This window comes from Hemiscyllium ocellatum, chromosome 22 (genome assembly GCF_020745735.1).
Source record: "Hemiscyllium ocellatum isolate sHemOce1 chromosome 22, sHemOce1.pat.X.cur, whole genome shotgun sequence".
Taxonomy (NCBI): Eukaryota; Metazoa; Chordata; class Chondrichthyes; order Orectolobiformes; family Hemiscylliidae; genus Hemiscyllium; species Hemiscyllium ocellatum.
In genome coordinates, this window is record NC_083422.1 from 20,374,325 (window position 1) to 20,391,914 (window position 17,590).

General features: G+C 40.4%; 2 protein-coding genes across 2 annotated transcripts in view; one reads left to right on the forward strand and one right to left on the reverse strand.

Annotated features, from left to right (window-relative positions):
• The window catches only part of LOC132826453 (RNA/RNP complex-1-interacting phosphatase-like), a 52,598-nt gene extending 43,629 nt beyond the window's left edge, over positions 1 to 8,969 (reverse strand). Inside the window, exons 1-2 of the mRNA XM_060842386.1 lie at positions 8,881 to 8,969; positions 8,633 to 8,686 (exon numbers count right to left, since the gene is read on the reverse strand). Coding sequence (XP_060698369.1) covers positions 8,633 to 8,661 — 29 coding nt within the window. The 5' untranslated portion in view covers positions 8,662 to 8,686; positions 8,881 to 8,969. The remainder of the gene's footprint in view (positions 1 to 8,632; positions 8,687 to 8,880) is intronic.
• A 3,231-nt stretch (positions 8,970 to 12,200) lies between these two features.
• LOC132826136 (protein CC2D2B-like) overlaps positions 12,201 to 17,590 on the forward strand; it is a 247,723-nt gene continuing 242,333 nt past the window's right edge. The window contains exon 1 of the mRNA XM_060841783.1: positions 12,201 to 12,273. The gene's annotated coding sequence lies outside the window, so the exon portion shown is untranslated. The remainder of the gene's footprint in view (positions 12,274 to 17,590) is intronic.

Here is a 17,590-nt window from a genome sequence, read left to right on the forward strand (position 1 = left end):
CCAACAGTGTAGAAAGTAACACGTCCGAAAAGTAAATTAAAAATTCCATCTCAATGACCATGAACCCAACCCGATTTCAAGGTGGAAAATCAATTTGTTGTTCAGAAAACTAAGGCAATAAACACAACACAAAACTAGCTTGCTCAGATTTCAACTTAAAACTTAATTCTATTGTCACGAGGTATCCCACTGAGGCTTCCACAGGAGTCCTATGATTTGAAGCTTCTGCAAGGAGTTGACAGTTTCTTCATCCTGGTTGCCCTCCCTTCCACTATCTTTAAAAAAAATCTAGTTACTTGTGAAAGAGTGCTCTCTAGTATTAAATCCATTGTAAAAGTCAAAACAGAGTGCAAAAGGTGAAAGCTGAGAATCATGAATGGCAAGATAAGGTCTTTCTTGGCAATTCTTTAAATTCAGAGTACAACACATTTAAAAATTGTCAGACAGGTTTACTTGTGGTTAGTGAGAAGGCTCGAGATCTTTTACCACATCTTTTGTAAACTTACAACAATTTAACTGCTTCAATTAGTTGAATACTACATCTCTGTAGGAAAACCTAGATCGTCAACTTACACTAAATAGGCCAAGAAGCAATCTCTGCCATTCCTAACTTACTACTGTTTTTAATGCCCTTCCAGGTACCTTAGAAGAATATTCTTCATTGATCCCTCAGGGTGTTGTGTTGAAATCAGGCAATTTCACTATGGGTAAAGTTTCTGTTATAATCACAGCACATGATTCACGTCAGAAATAAAGTCAGTCAATTCAACAAGTCAGGGAGTCTAAGAGTTTTATAGTACAGAACCAGGTATGTCATGTCGACAATGGTTATCGAGTATTTATCTACCAAGATAGAGTTTTCCAGTATTCTTGTAGCCTTGGATACCACGGCAGTTCAAGTAGTCATTTAAATTCTTAAATGCTGTGATGGTTCTTACTTCGCAATTTGGGACTTAGTGAAAATCTCCTCTCAATATCCTAATCCATATCTTTAATCTATACTCCCTGGTTATTGACCCCACTACTAAAAGAAAAAGGGGTAAGAGTTTATCTACCTAGCCCATGTCCCTTGAAGTTGTATATCTCAAATCAGGTTTCACCCCTTCAATTTCCCTGCTCGAAAATTGCTTTCCAGGTAGCCATTTATTATCTTTAATGGTCAATTTCAGCTAAGGTTCACCCTTAAAGTTTACTTCCACCCCAGTGTCCAAATTTGTCAGTGTACAAAGTTAGATGCACAATACCCATTTCCAACTGGCACGTCAATTTCTGTGCAATCAAATTCAGCTCAAAAGGTTCAATACTATTAAAAATTGGTTTTCTTTCCTGTTCAGGATAGTTTGTTTTTGAAAGCCAGCCATTTATCATCAATACATTTACACATTATTAGCACCCTCCAGTATAGTGTTGCTGTCTTACCTCACGTAGTCCTTAGAAGTGCATTGTGTTGAAGTAGCATCCTAGAGCCCAGTTGCTGCTTCAACTCAAAAAGAAACAAGTCTAGATATATATTAAAAAAATAATGTTTTGCCATTGTGGTGGCTTTTTTGCGAGGGGGGGGGGAAATGTGCAAAGAGAGGGAACAGGAACAATAGAGATAATATGCTCAGCTAATTTACTAGATGATGCAAAATGAAAGGGGCCCTGAAAACAAGAGACATGAAGAGTCCTTGACTTTATTATCCTGTACCCCCATAAGAAAGCAAACCCAAGTAGTAGAAACAAATCTCTTCCTCATCATTCCCCCATCTGAATGACTTCCTCCAACAACTTCAGTTTGGAAGAGATATTATAAAGCTGGAATTAGTCTCAAAATTCAGTCTGAAACAAGACAGCAATTGAAAACATGCCAGGAACTTGCTAGATTTCTAAAAGGGATGTTATTTCTTAATACTATCCATGCCTAAGATAATGTTAAAAATGAAAAATAATTCAAAATGTCTTGAAAAATGCTAATAGATAATTGGTAAAACTCTTTGCTCATCTCATGTATTAAAAAAACTCAAGGTTGAAACAAAAATCATTGATGCACAGTTCAAGAACGCAGCATGCTTTACCCCAAACTACCAACGCATCACCTTTCAAACAAGGCAAATATTACAAAAATAAAATCTGCAAGATCACACTAACTCAAATCCGTTGATCTATTATGATACAGCACAAATAATTTAGTTTGTTACCCGGGGAGGTATCAAAATCAGTAATTAAGGACTATTTGCAAAAAAAAAAGGTAACTTATGGGAATGATAAAGAAATTCTGTCAAAAATATTAATCTAAAAAATAAGTACGCTATTTTTAGACCATATTTCTTTCAGGTCAAATAGTGATTACAGCACATTCTTAATCTGAAGTATAGAAAATCAAACTTATAACAATAGAATTACACTCAGTCGTGCAAATATACAAATATATTTTATTAAACAAACTTTTACAGTTAATACAAATGGTTTACATAAAAGCAAGATTTTCCACACCCAAAACTGAACCAAACCTTGTTAATAGAAATTAATTTTCACTTAGTGTTATTAACCACAATTTCAAAACTAATCTAAGCCTGCTTCATGTGATAGCATCAAACAGCTTGAGCTACACTCAGATGTCACAAATCTTAAAACGTAGCCATAATTTGCCAGATTCGTGCTCCAGAGCTACAAATTAAATTCTGCAGTTGACATTTTACCTCATACTCACCAACTCCAATATGATGACAGTTAAGTCCAGATGACAGAAGCATCTTTATAACAATATTAACTATGTAACAATTCCAATATAAATTTGGTTCGAACAGAGGGAGAAAATATTTGTTTGAAGCTGTTTTCAGCTATCTCAGGTACACCCATTAAAAGTTGACTTAATGCAATAGCACAATGGTGTAGACTCAGGAGCCACAAAATCATGATTGCAATAATTGAACTTCAAAAATTACCACTGCAGTTAAGTTTATTTTGCAGTTTGTTAAACATATGAGACTCAGATGTAGTGAAACAATTTGCAACTGATTATGAGTGGATTAACAGCAATACTGTGCAACTTAGCAAGGATTTCAGAGTTAAGTATTGCTGAAAAAGACATTTTGTTGAAACCTTATGTCTTGCACTCAAGACAATTCATAAAATTTAAGGAAAAGTCCAGATTTATAGTGCATGACAGGAGAGTGCTGATTGGTAGAGAAATGACCATGGAGGATACACTAGTTAACTGGTGGCTGACAACTGCCTGGCTGTACTTAAAATGTTAAGCCAGACAGGTTGATTGATTTTTTTTCTCAGGAACCCTGAGAAATGAATTAGCAAAAAAGCTGTATTGATAGACACTACAATATGAAATCCAAGAGTATAAGCAGACAAGTTTTAGAGTTGCGCAATACTTGTTGTCCCAAAATATAATCTGGATTTGCAATTGTAAAGAGACGCAGCTTTAAAGGAAAATCTAATTGCGGGGGTAGGGAAAAATCAAATGAATGACAGTTGAGAGCAACTTTTAAATACAGATCTAATATTTCCCACATAAGAAAATCTTGAAAGTGATAGATATCCATAACTGGCCAAAAAGACAAATACCAGAAAGTTTGTGACTCGCCTCAGTCAATCTTGCAAATGCATCTTGCCTTCTTCTCAGATGAATTTCCAAGCAATTACTATATTTTCAAATGATAAACATTACCTGGCTATATACAGTATGAATTACAGACATGTACCGAATCCAATCTAATTCAAGCTGTTCCATTGCATTAAGTATAGTCACACATTCAGAAAATTGCAGGTGTTACCAGCTTTATTGATGTAAATCATTTACAATGCCAAAAATATTGATGCCATGACATGAATTATATCCTCCAGTGTCAAATTACTATTGTTTTGTAAAGGACAGAACTAGACAGTCATGGGAGATCTAATACAGTATTTAATAATAAATATTTGTGTGTGCAAAGATGACTGTATCCCTCTGGACACAAGGTGCAATTTCAGCACTTTCCTGACGTTAAAACTCAACTAATGTTATACACTATCCAACAATTAACAGGGCAGCATTCATTTCTGCTATAATTGTAGGGGCTGAATTATTTCATGTGCAGTCACATTGGGTATCAGGTAGAATTTCATACTTAAGACAGGCACAAACTGGGCTATTAGGTGGCTACTGGATCAGTGTCAGGTATCACCTTGTTATACACTGTAGTCATCTTACCACTTTTGCACAACTTGCATTAGAAGATGCAAAATTGGACATGGACAACAAAAGCAACCACTAATTGTTCAATCTCAGAATAACGAAACCTAATAGAAAACAGGTATTATATCATACAAGTACGCAGATAGGCAAGTTCAGAGATATATGGGACAAACCCATGCAAATGGGACTACTGTATTCCAGTTCAGGAAACCTGGTTGGCATGTATGTGTTTTGAGTATATGCCAACAAATCTCCAAAACTGTTAATGTACATGAGCAACTATATTGTCTTACCAGGACAGAACCAGTGTACCATATGAAAATTAACACTGCTTTGCTTGGTAGTAGTAGTTAGCACTGCTGCCTCACAACGCCAGAAACCCGGGTTCAATTCCCGCCTGAGGCAACTGTGTGGAGTTTGCATGTTCTCCTCGTGTCTGCATGGGTTTCCTCCGGATGCTCCGGTTTCCTCCCACAATCCGAAAATGTGCAGGTTAGGTGAACTGGCCATGCTAAATTGCCCGTAGTGTTAGGTGAAGGGGTAAATGTAGGGGAATGGGTCTGGGTGGGTTGTGCTTTGGCGAGTCGGTGTGGACTTGTTGGGTCGAAGGGCCTGTTTCCACACTAAGTAATCTAATCTCATCCAAGTCTACATTTTGAAACAGCTGTTTTGGTTACTAATCAGACTTCAGGGCTTTTTGTTTTTGTAAAATTCAAAGATCCAAGACTGTGCAATTGCCGTGTGTTGAGTGAATCTGTATCTGACCAGTCTGTTCTAACAGCATGTGAACAACAGTGCACCAATAAAATCTCAAATCATAAGAATTGGAGTAGAATTACAGCATTTGGCTCAGAGTCTGTTCTCCCATTCAATTCTGACTGATAGGAGTTCAGAGATCTATTCTCTTGCCCTCCCCCATAACCCTTGATCCCTTTACTAAATCAGAAACCTATCTACCTGTCTGTCTTACATACATACTCGGCCCCCACAGCATGCTGCAACAATGAGGTCCACAAATTCACCATCCCCGACTGAAGAAATTTCTCCTCAGTTCAGTTCTAAAGTGGCATTCCTTCATTTGGAGGTTGTGACCTCAGGTCATACTTTTTTTAAAAAAAAGTAAATTTAGAAAATGGAAACTTCTCCATGTTCACTCTATTCAGACCTCTCAGCACTGAGCGCTTCAGTGAGATCACATGCGCAGTCACCCCCACCCCAACCTTCCAAACCTCTTGCAAGTACAGATCCAGAGTCTTCAACCACTCATGGCAACCCATTAATCCTAAGGATTGAACAAGCTGTGGCATTTTATTCAGAAGGCCAAGATCTTGGAAAAAATCTAACTGCCACTGCTTTACAACAGGCACAGGTAATATTGAAGACTCATTTATATTAGTCTAATTAATGGTAACTTGGATATTTCATTGCATTCTATTTTTAAGAAACTTGCATTAATGTAAATTTTATGGCAGCTTTATAATTTAGAAGCTAAAGCCCTTCAATTACATACTTCTCCTTGGACCTTAATCCACATCTTGCATGAGGAACGTCCACTTGAGATGATAGTTTTGCAAGTTAATAGCTCAAACTGAAATGTTGTGTGTACAGCACACCCTGAATCAATTTCTTCAGTGGCTACCAATTTGGTTCACCAGTAGACAGAACATAACATCTGTTCAGGAAAGTGAAGATGTGCTTCAGTCTTATGCAAAGTGTTTTTTTAATAAAAGAGCAGTCTTAGATACCCGATATGTTTCGCCAAGTTTAAAGTTCGTGAAAGCAGCAATATTGAAAAGACAAGAATAAAATACTGAATACAATTCTTTTCATCGGTCTGGTAGACAGTCATTTTCTAGAATTAAAATTACAAACTGGAAAGACTTCAGAGTGAATTTCTGGTTATCTTCTGTTGAGGCACTACAAGTTTCCAAATTGTACAAATGAGGCAACTTTTTGGTGTAGATCAGATTAATACTGGCAGCAATTTCAAGATTTCCACATGAGATAGGAATATAAAAGCTATTTTTATGGTTTGTCCATAAGTTCAATTGTCATTAGTTTCATGACATTTTTTCTAAAGAAAATAACTGATGTGGAATAGAAAATAAGCAAGCTGTAACTTTTATTCATTAGCAATTCACATTAGTTCATTTATTTTGAACTCTGCAAGAAGAGTTACATTACAGAAAGCAATTCCATGGAACAAAATCATAGCATTTTCTTCTCTGTGCAAAAGAATCTTAAAGAGCTACTGAAATAATCAAAACTAATCCATCACTGAAAGCCTTTTCAGTGAGTGTCAATTGACAAGTTCTAATTAGCATTAATTCTGTTTTTGTGTTTTTCTTGTAGTATATAAACTTTTGTTAGCCTGCATACATTGGCCTGGTAGTTACTTTCCCTTTTGAAGTTAACAGTATGAACTCTGCACATTTGTCCACAAAACGTTAACTAGAGCACATTATTGTTAAGCCATATATGGTAAACTAGAGTTGGACAGCACAGAAACAGATTCTTCAATCCAGCTCATCTATTTTGACCAGATATTCTAAATTAATCTAGAGCCATTTGCCAGCATTTGGCCCGTACCCTGTGTACACATCCAGGTTCTTAATGTTGCAACTGGACCAGCCTTCACTACTTCCTTTGGCAGTTCATTCCACACACCACCATTCTCTGCATGAAAACAATGCCCCTTATAAATCTTTCCCCTTTCACCTTAAATCTATGCCCTTTAGTTTTGGGCTTTGCTACCCTACCTAAGCCTTCATGATTTTAAGCTTCTAAAAAGGGGACACCTCAGCCTCTGGTGCTCCAGGGAAAATAGCCACAGCCTATTCAGCCTTCCCCATTGCTCAAACCCTCCCAATACTCTTGCAAATCTTTTCTGAACCCTTTCAAGTTTCACAACATCCTTCCTATAGCAGGGTTGTCAGAAATGAATACAGTATTCCAAAAGTGGTTTAACCACTGTCCTGTACAGTTGCAACATGATATCCCAACTCCTATAATCAAAAGGTCCCAAAAAAAGGGTTAATAACCAAAACGTTAGCTTCACCAGCTCCTGATGCTGCCTGGCTTGCTGTGTTCTTTCAGCTGTCTGTAGTCTACTTTGGATTCCAGCATCTACAGTGTTTTTGGCCCTATACTCAATGCACTGTGCAATAAAATCAAGCACACCAAACATCTTTTTCACTATTCAGTCGACCTAAGGAACTACAAACCTGCATCTCTTTGTTCAGCAACACTTCACAGGATCCTACCATTAAGTGTATACGCCCTGCCCTTATTTGCCTTACCAAAATGTAAAATCTCACACTTATCTAAATTAAACTCCATTTGCCACTCACGATCCATCTGATCAATGATGTAGTCTGAGAAAACCTTCACTGTTCACTACACCATCAATTTTGGGTGTCATCTACAAATTACAAGAAAGCAAATTTTAAAAATATTGTAAGCTAGACTTCAGTGTTGAATTTTGGTGTAAACATTAATTACTGTTACATTGCATTAGCATAATAATGTTCCAATTTCAGATTACAGTTTTGCAATCAATTCCTGAAGTATTTGCCAAAGGTTACAATACCCTGAAATACTATGAACAAATTTTACAACTTTTTTACACTAATGTAGAACTGCCATTGACTAAAGACTCTAGGCTATCGCATTAATAGTACACCTGGGCATAAACTCAGTAACAGAAACCTATTTGCAACAACCAATAGCAAATTTGGATTTGCATTACTACCATTTTCAATATCTGATGCACTTAACTGTGATAGAGGACATCTAAAAACTGGCAACTATTTATAATATACTTTTTCTATCTTAAGCTCTGAAATGTTAACTCTTCAACCCATTAGTCTGATTCTATTTTAACTAGATTAATATTAAAAAAAACTAATAACAAAGCTACGGCCTCACTTAAGTCATTCATCTCAAACAAGATGCATTTTAATGGCTACCCTTTTAGGTAGCATTGCTTTCTTCGATCATTCTACACAAATTACGCAAAGTCAGATTTCATCGTTTGCGGATATTTTAACTTAGCTATTAGTATTAATCTTACTTATTCAAGAAAAATCAAGGTCCAGGATTTAGTACTTTCCGAAATTCGTATCTCGTGATCAAAAGGAATTCCGATGTAAATGCTCTATCCTCACAAAAGAGATGCAAGGAAAATGATTTTAAGAAAGATGAGGTGTACCGTCCATTCTGCACAATGCACTCATGAAATATACCACCTTGTACGATTCATCCTCCAAAAAAACGTGAACCTCGCAAGCGTGATACTTACAATTTTGAAGGCATTGTTTACTTACCAATTGTGCTTAAGCGCCGCTTAACATGGCGGCAATCTTTCTACTTACCCGTTGGGCGACATTTTATGTATGGACTCACCTAGTATGTAGTCCTGTAACTAAATCCGTCTAAAGTCAGTCTGATCATACTTACCCATCAGGAACCGTATTCTTCTTCACCATGACTTAAAGGAGCCGTTGAAAGTCACTGCAGCAAATAGAAAAATCGCGCTGTTAAATGTTTTAACTTCGATTTTGTTCAGTCAACAGGCACCAAAGACCAGGCCTCGATCCTTTCACACAAAAATCATCTGTGACTGCGCTTAACCTCCAAAGTTCAATATAGTTGACTCTTTATATCAATTTGTATTTTAATTAGCGAAAAAATGAGATGAAACCTACCCAAGCTTTTTTAATATAAAGTTTGAAGTAATATACAACTACTGCTCCTCATCTACACCTATAACCAACACCCAGCCATAGAAATTTCCAGAATATTAAAATACGCATGTGCGATATGACGCTATAACATGAATCCTTACGTAATTCGCGCAAGCGCAATGAGTTGAAGAATAAGAGCATTGTTTTTTGTCGTTCCATGGCCATGCATTGTAATTAACCTTGGATAAAATGCACATTTCCGCATGAAAATTTGTTCAGGTACATCCCTCCCGTAATCGTGGATGAACAGGGTTCAAAACATTAACAACTCATAAAACAAAGTGGAACTTAAAATATCTTCTGACAGTGGAATAAGTTACATTGTATAGAACTTCCTCAGGAGACGGTGAACCCTAATTCATTCAAACGTATCTCTGGGCAGTCGGAAACCTGTTGATCTTCCAGCTGAAGGAATTGACCCTGACTGAGTGTTGCAGACTGGCACATTCCAAGTTGAACATGTGTTGCTGGTTAAAGCACAGCAGGTCAGGCAGCATCCAAGGAATAGGAAATTCGACGTTTCGGGCATAAGCCCTTCATCAGGAATCGGGCTTATGCCCGAAACGTCGAATTTCCTATTCCTTGGATGCTGCCTGACCTGCTGTGCTTTAACCAGCAACACATGTTCAACTGTCATCTCCAGCATCTGCAGACCTCATTTTTTATCCTGGCACATTCCAAGGTCCAGGACTACGTGTTGAGGGACGCGCTGAAGCTTGGGGCAGCTGCTGCCAAGGCGCGGTGGGGAAAGACCACTGTAACATTTGCCTGCCTAAGAAGAACAGGGGGCTCACGCAGTCATTTGGGGTCTGTTGATGCCTCAGTTAAATATATCGACATACGATTGATAAGCATACAGACCTGTATATACAAATGATAAATCCTGATCTTTGTATGCAAATGTTTACGTATGTATGGTATGACCAACTGTACTGACCATCAAATTATTTTATGAATAAAGTATATTTTTGAAATAAAAATTAATAGACTTTGTTTTAAAGTAAATGACAGTATTTGTAACTTGTCGATTTTTTTGCTTTAACTCAACCATTGTATTTACACCTAATTTCTGGGTTTCCTGTGATTTACAACCTGTTGTAATTCGTTACAAACTCACCTGTTTAAAGGGAGCCCAATGAAAATCAGATTTGGAAGGATGAGAGAGCTCTTTAAACAGAGCCAAAACTGCAAAATTAAGGTTAATTGTAACAAGGAAGTATGTGATGCTGCGGTATGCAAGGATCTACCGGGAACCGGGTGGAGAAAGCTGCCCCCGACAAATTTAGGGTTTGAAGTGATCGATAAGCTTGCGGTGCTTGGCTATCTCAGATTTTGTATTGATGTCTACATACAAAGAATATAGAAACCTGTTTGATTTCTTGTTGGCACGGACGGGTTGGACTGAAGGGTCTGTATCCATGCTGTACATCTCTATGACTCTATGCTGACTCTTGACATGATGGTCCCCCAAACTATTGTGGATGGAATGGCTCTGCTAGGATATTCTGAGCCCCAGAGCTAAGAGGCTATCAGCCAAGAACATATGGACAGTCAGAATAGTGTTACAACAATACTGATGCCACAAAACTAAAAGAGAAAGGGTGTAGGTTTGCTTGCTGAGCTGTAGGTTTGATATCAAGACTTTTCATTACCTGACTTGGTAACATCATCAGTGGTGACCTCCAAGTGAAGCGAAGCTGTTGTTTCCTGCTTTCTATTTATATCTTTCTCCTGGATGGGGTTCCTGGGGTTTGTGGTGATATAATTTCCTGTTCATTTTCTGAGGGGTTGATAGATGGCATCTAGATCTATGTGCTTGTTTATGGCATTGTGGTTGGAGTGCCAGGCCTCTAGGAATTCTCTGGCATGTCTTTGCTTAGCCTGTCCCAGGATAGATATGTTGTCCCAGTCGAAATGGTGTTTTTTTTCATCCGTGTGTAGGGCTATGAGGGAGAGTGGGTCGTGTCTTTTTGTGGCTAGCTGGTGTTCATGTATCCTGGTGGCTAACTTTCTTCCTGTTTGTCCTACGTAGTGTTTGTGGCAGTCCTTGCATGGAATTTTATAGATGACGTTTATAAAAGAGAAAACAACAACTGTCTTTAAAAGACGATTGTTTTTATGGTATTTTAGGGAAGAAAATTTGTCCTTAACGATTATGGCACACATGGGACTCCAGACCAAAACTGAGGTGGTTGGTTGACTCTTAATTGTTCTCTGAAGTGGCCACGAAGGTACTCTTGTACTCAGCTGTCAGCTCAGGCATTGTAGACTCACGTCTTTTAAAGGTTGCCATAGTGTCTAAATGAGATACTTGTCTATTTTGTAGGAGGAATCCGAACCTCACTGAGAAGGGGAGGGGTGGGGGCCACTGTTTCCATGGCGCAAGCAAAGATAAATAAAAGCTGACATCATAAAACTTAAAGCTAAGCGATGTGAATTAATCTATCATACCTCGTTTGTTCACCCTGCAAAATCCCCTTTGTGGGTTGAGCCAAATTCGGGAGAGATGTGGCAGTCTGGCAATGGACATATCGGCAGAATCATACTTTATAGTCAATTCCTCAGTATTAACATCCTTGGATATGTCCTATCACACCAGCATAATAAACTGTACAAATGTGGTGGCACAGCAGTGTACAATCAGGAAATAATTGCCCTTTCAGTGCTCAGCATTGAGTAGACTCCGCGAATTGTCATTAATAATTTACACAGTACTAACCTAATCATTTATATTATACTTGACCAATTAAACAAATATTTGCAGATGCCTTTCTGACCACATTAAGCCAAATTCACTTACATTATCAAAAAAAGTCGGGGAAAAGCCCGCAAACTAAAGATATTATTTATCTTTATCCAATTAGAATATTGAGAGTATTGGTAAGGGAGGACAGGATATTTCGTGATTCACATCTGGAGAATTAGTGTGGTAGTTCGTATGTGAACATTATTTTGCACTAGTTTTATATATTTACTTAATAACAAATCAGGATACAGGGTGCGTGGCATCTGGTGATTCACATCCGGAGGATTAGTGCATTCATTCAAATGAGTTCGTTTTTCGGTTTTGTGTATCTACTGAAAAACTTATCAGAAATTGCCTCTGCCATTCAAAGTTGCTAGCTGGGCATTGAGTTGTCATCCTCATTTCTAACGGTTCAGTCAGCTGCAGGCGGTCGGGTGATCGCGTGCTGCTCGCGCGACCACAATGGGGCGCGCGAGTAATGTGCCATTTGTCCATGTGTCGCTCGAGCGGACCAGCAGCAGCTGGACCGTTAGATGCATTTCGGGTTTACTTTTACCACGGCTTCAAGTTAGGACGGCTTTGCGGTCTCGCATTCCTTTGGGAGTACGGTATTTTACTCTGTGTATTTCACTCAGTCTATGACTACTGGTTAATTTCTTTTGGTCTTTGAGTATTTCCATCCTTTACGGGTCGCCGATCAGCCATCTGCGTCTAAATGAAGTGCTCCTCTATTTTGTAAGAGGAATCGCTAAATTTCCGGAATCACAGAGGGACTGTTTACATAGTCTAAACTGGTAAAACCAGCGTTTTCTTGGTAATCCATCTGGTTTTTGCGCTGTAGTTGTACAATGATTTATCTTCCTGCTCATTCAGTGTGTGTGGAATTACCAGCGCCACTACTTGGGGATGTTTAAGGTGCTAGGCCACTTAGACATTGCTCTCTAAACGTGGCAGAGCGACTGAGAAGTTGTCAGCTTGGTCTGACAAATGAAACAGTTCATTTTAGAGAATTTTAAGGATTATAATCCCAGTGAAACTGTCAACTTTGAAGTAATTACCTTTCTAAAAAAAATCGGTGCTATCGAAATGATTTTGTACATTGCTTTCCAACAATTACTGTAGACAAGCCGGAAACTGGAGGAACACAAGACAAAGTTAAAAATCACACAACACCAGGTTATAGTCCAACAGGTTTAATTGGAAGCACTAGCTTTCGGAGCAACGCTCCTTCATCAGATGATTGTCCTTCATCAGATTAGATTAGATTACTTACAGTGTGGAAACAGGCCCTTCAGCCCAACAAGTCCACACCGACCCGCCGAAGCGCAACCCACCCATACCCCCACATTTACCCCTTACCTAACACTACGGGCAATTTAGCATGGCCAATTCACCTGACCTGCACATCTTTGTGACTGTGGGAGGAAACTGGAGCACCCGGAGGAAACCCACGCAGACACAGGGAGAACGTGCAAACTCCACACAGTCGGTCGCCTGAGTCGGGAACTGAACCCAGGTCTCAGGCGCTATGAGGCAGCAGTGCTAACCACTGTGCCACCGTGCAGGTGAAGGAACATCGCTCTCAAAGCTAGTGTGCTTCCAATTAAACCTGTTGGACTATAACCTGGTGTTGTGTGATTTTTAACTTTGTACACCCCAGTCCAACACCGGCATCTCCAAATCATGAACACAAGACAGGCAGCATCAAGAGGTGGAGAAGTCGACGTTTCGAGTGTGACCCTTCTTCAGGACTGGAGGTGGGTGTAGGGCGAGCTGCAGATGAAGGGGGTGTGCCGGGGAAAGATGGTGAAGTAGCCTGGAGGACTCAATATCGAGTTCTCCAGTTTCAAACAACCTCCCTTCCCAGTCACGCCCCCTCCCTCTTCTCCCTGTCACCAATGTGATTCAGTCCTCCCATTGACCAGCCAGGACGTACCCGCTACCTGTCCTCACCTATTCCCATTGCACCTCCCCGCCCCAACCCTCACCCCAACCACCCCACCTTCACCCCACCCAGTTTGTAAGAAGTACAAACTGACTGGGTCGTGAAGAAAATGTCTCTGATTTATTAATTTAAAAGTCATAGCTCACAGCAATTGCCACAGAAAAGGTAACTTTTTTTTCAAGTTTAAACTGAGATTTCTTCCTGTGGAAAACAAGTTCTGCTGAGGAGTATAATGACACACTCACCTCTGTCTTTTTCTTTCTGTGTGACTGTGTCTTATTATTTCAATTCTAACCTGCTCAGTTAGCTGAGAGCCAATCAAGACTCATTTATAAACAGCTCCTTGGCTCTTGAACATCTGCACCCTTACAGAACTCAGGGCCACAAAAAAACACAGATGTCACGATAGGTATCAAATTCCATGCTGTGAATTACGCAGCCATCCTGTAGATCCTTGTTTTTAAAAACAGTTCTTCTTCCATGCAGTCTACAATTTTTAAAGACATGCTTCTAATGGAGAGTTGTGCGACTTTGGAACTCTGCCTTAGAAGGTGGTGGAGGGAGGGGTCATTGAATATTTTTAAGATGGGAAGATAGATTCTTTGGAATTTGAAATACCATTAGATCAACTGCCATCTATTGAATGGTGGAGCAAGCTGACAGATTGGAATGGTCTTCTTCTGTACCTGTTTGGTATGCTTGTACAGTGAACTTAGTTTTTCTTTTAGCTTAATATCAACATAATTGAGCAGATGAGAGAACCAGCCGAAAAGTAACCTGAACTGTCCTTGCATTGTAAACTATCACCATGAAAGTGATGAATAGCCATAACACTTGGACTGGTCCAAGATCAGATTTCACACTGATTAAGGCACACCTGATGACATCAGTTGGAATTTACAGACTCATGAAGCTAGTGCTCCAAACTTCTTGAAGCAAGTTGCTGACATTCTCTCCAGATTTACTTTATTTTGCAGGCTTGGCTGGTTAGGAAAATTTTCTATTCATGAACCAAATATATGTGGCTGTCACTTGGTCAAAGTATGTGTATGTTTACGATTTCAGAAATTCCTCAAAAATCACCTTGGCAATCACAATCCGTGCAAAGGACTCCTCTGGCTCTCATAATGTACATACCTTTTGTATCTCCACCCCAGACATAAACATGTCCGGCTCTTGTTTGAAAGAATTCTGTGAATTGGCAATCATCATGCTAACAGGCAGCCTTTTCTAGTGGGCGAAAGTGAGGACTGCAGATGCTGGAGATCAGAGTCGAGAGTGTGGTGCTGGAAAAGCATAGCATTTCAGGCAGCATCTGAGGAGGAGGAGAATCAACATTTTGGGCATTCCTGATGAAGGGCTTTTGCCTGATACAGTCTTTTCTAGTGGTCTGTTATTATCTGGGAAAGGAAACATCTCTTGACATCTAACATAGTTCTGTCATTAAGATACTGTAAATTTAATCCTTGGCCTGAACTAAATGGTATTATGTTGAGTAAAAAGTGAGGTCTGCAGATGCTGGAGATCAGAGCTGAAAATGTGTTGCTGGTTAAAGCACAGCAGGTTAGGCAGCATCCAAGGAACAGGAAATTCGACGTTTCAGGCCAGAGCCCTTCATCATGGCCCGAAACGTCGAATTTCCTGTTCCTTGGATGCTGCCTAACCTGCTGTGCTTTAACCAGCAACACATTTTCAGGTATCATATTGAGCCAAATGTTTCATGTGAATTAGCACTGAGAATGACAGAAGTCCTACCATCTTTCAAGTTTGAGGTATGTAATAGTGTCTCAAGTCTCATTTTCATCCAACATTGTTTATATATTAGGGGAAAAAGTGAGGTCTGCAGATGCTGGAGATCAGAGCTGAAAATGTGTTGCTGGAAAAGCACAGCAGGTCAGGCAGCATCCAAGGAACAGGAAATTCGATGTTTCGGGCATAAGCCCTTCAGGATCTAGTGATCCAAGTCTTGAGCTGAGGGCTGACACCCATGAAACATGCATTTGGATGTTGATTGGTTCAGTATCTGAGCCATTATAAGTGAACATTATGCAATCATCTGTGAACCTCCCCACTCTCTCCTTATGAGACAGGAATTGTCATTGATGAAGCAGCTGAAGATGATTAATTCTCGGACATAGGGTACTGTGGCATTTTATGGAAAGCTTATCACTGGCACATATCCTATTTTTTATTGTTTCTCATTATTTGGTGATAAACAATAATGGTAAACTGGGGAGGACAAGTTTGATGATGTAACATTCATATGAGGTTTCTTTAAATCTATTGCTTCAATTGTTACCCAATATTTTGTTATAAACTGGAAGAATAATCATTGAAATTGCCTCCTAACATTGATACATTCAGGCTATACCTTTGGTTTGAAGTTGTTTAGATTAGACTTACAGTGTAGAAACAGGCCCTTCGGCCCAACAAGTCCACACCGACCCGCATCCCACCCATACCCCTACATTTACCCCTTACCTAACACTACGGGCAATTTAGCTTGGCCAATTCACCTGACCCGCACATCTTTGTGACTGTGGGAGGAAACCGGAGCACCCGGAGGAAACCCACGCAGACACGGGGAGAACGTGCAAACTCCACACAGTCAGTCGCCTGAGTCGGGAATTGAACAGTTCAAGTATTTGAAATGAATTAGACTGTGCATAACAATTTCCAATTAAAAATGCATTGCTTAAACCCTTTGTTTTAATTCATAATTCAAGTTCCTATTCAAAACAAGCCCTTTGAAGTGAAGCTACTTAATTCAAGTTCATCCAGGTTCAGGCAGCTCCAGAGCAGCTGACCTTCCTGGGATATCCACAGTGCCTTCATGGAATGAGAGTGTAGTGCTGAAAAAGCACAGCAGGTTAGGCAGCATCTGAGGAACAGGGGAATCAACGTTTTGGGCATAAGCCCTTCATCAGGAATGAGGCTTGTGGGTCAGGGCTGAGAGGTAAATGGGAGGGGGGTGGGGATGGGGGGAAGGTAGCTGGGAAAGTGATAGGTGGATGAAGGTGAGGGAGAGGATGATAAGTCAGAGCGGTGAGTGATAGATGGATCCGGAGGGCAGTACCAAGATGGAGGCTTGGGGACAGGGGTAATATGGGGAGGAGGGGAAACGAAGAAGCTGTTGAAATCCACATTTATCCCTTGTGGTTGCAGGGTACCAAGGCAGAGTATGCGGCATTCCTCCTCCAGGTGTTGGGTGCAATGGTTTGGCAGTGGACGAGGCCCATGACCTTGATGGAGTGGGAGGGAGAGTTGAAGTGTACAGCCATGCAGCTAGTATCCCAGAAATATTCACTGAAACGACCCGCAAGAAGGCATCCTGTTTCCCCAATGTAGAGGATACCACACCAGATGCAGCAGATGATATTGGTAGAGGTACAGATAAATTTCTGATGAATGTGGAAGGATCCCTTGGGGCCTTGGATGGAGGTGAGGGGAGTGGTGTGGCTGCAGGTTTTGCACTTCCTGCAGTGGCAGGGAAAGGTGGCAGGAGTGGGGTGTAGGCTGGTGGGGGTGGGGGATGTGGAACTGATGAGGGAGTTGCAGAGGGAATGGCCTCTCCTGAATGCTGATAGGGATGGGGAGGGAAATATATCTTTGGTGGGGTCCGTTTGTAGGTGGCAGAAGTAGCGGAGGATGATGAGCTGCATGTGGAGGTTGGTGGGGTGGAAGGTGAGGACCAGAAGGATTCTGTCCTTGTTGCATTGGGAGGGGTGGGATTCAAGGGCAGTGTTGCATGAAGTGGCGAAGATGCCCTGGAGGGCATCGTCAATCACGTGGGAAAGGCACTCCTCCGCCTCAGGGCCTTGAACCCCACCCTTCCCAACGCAACACAGACAGAACCCACCCCCCGGTCCTCATCTTCTACAGGACAAGGGGAGACAGGACACCCACTTGCAGATCATTTCAGAGAATATAATCTGGGACACCCGCACCTGCCAATCCTGCCGCCCGTGGCTGTACACTTC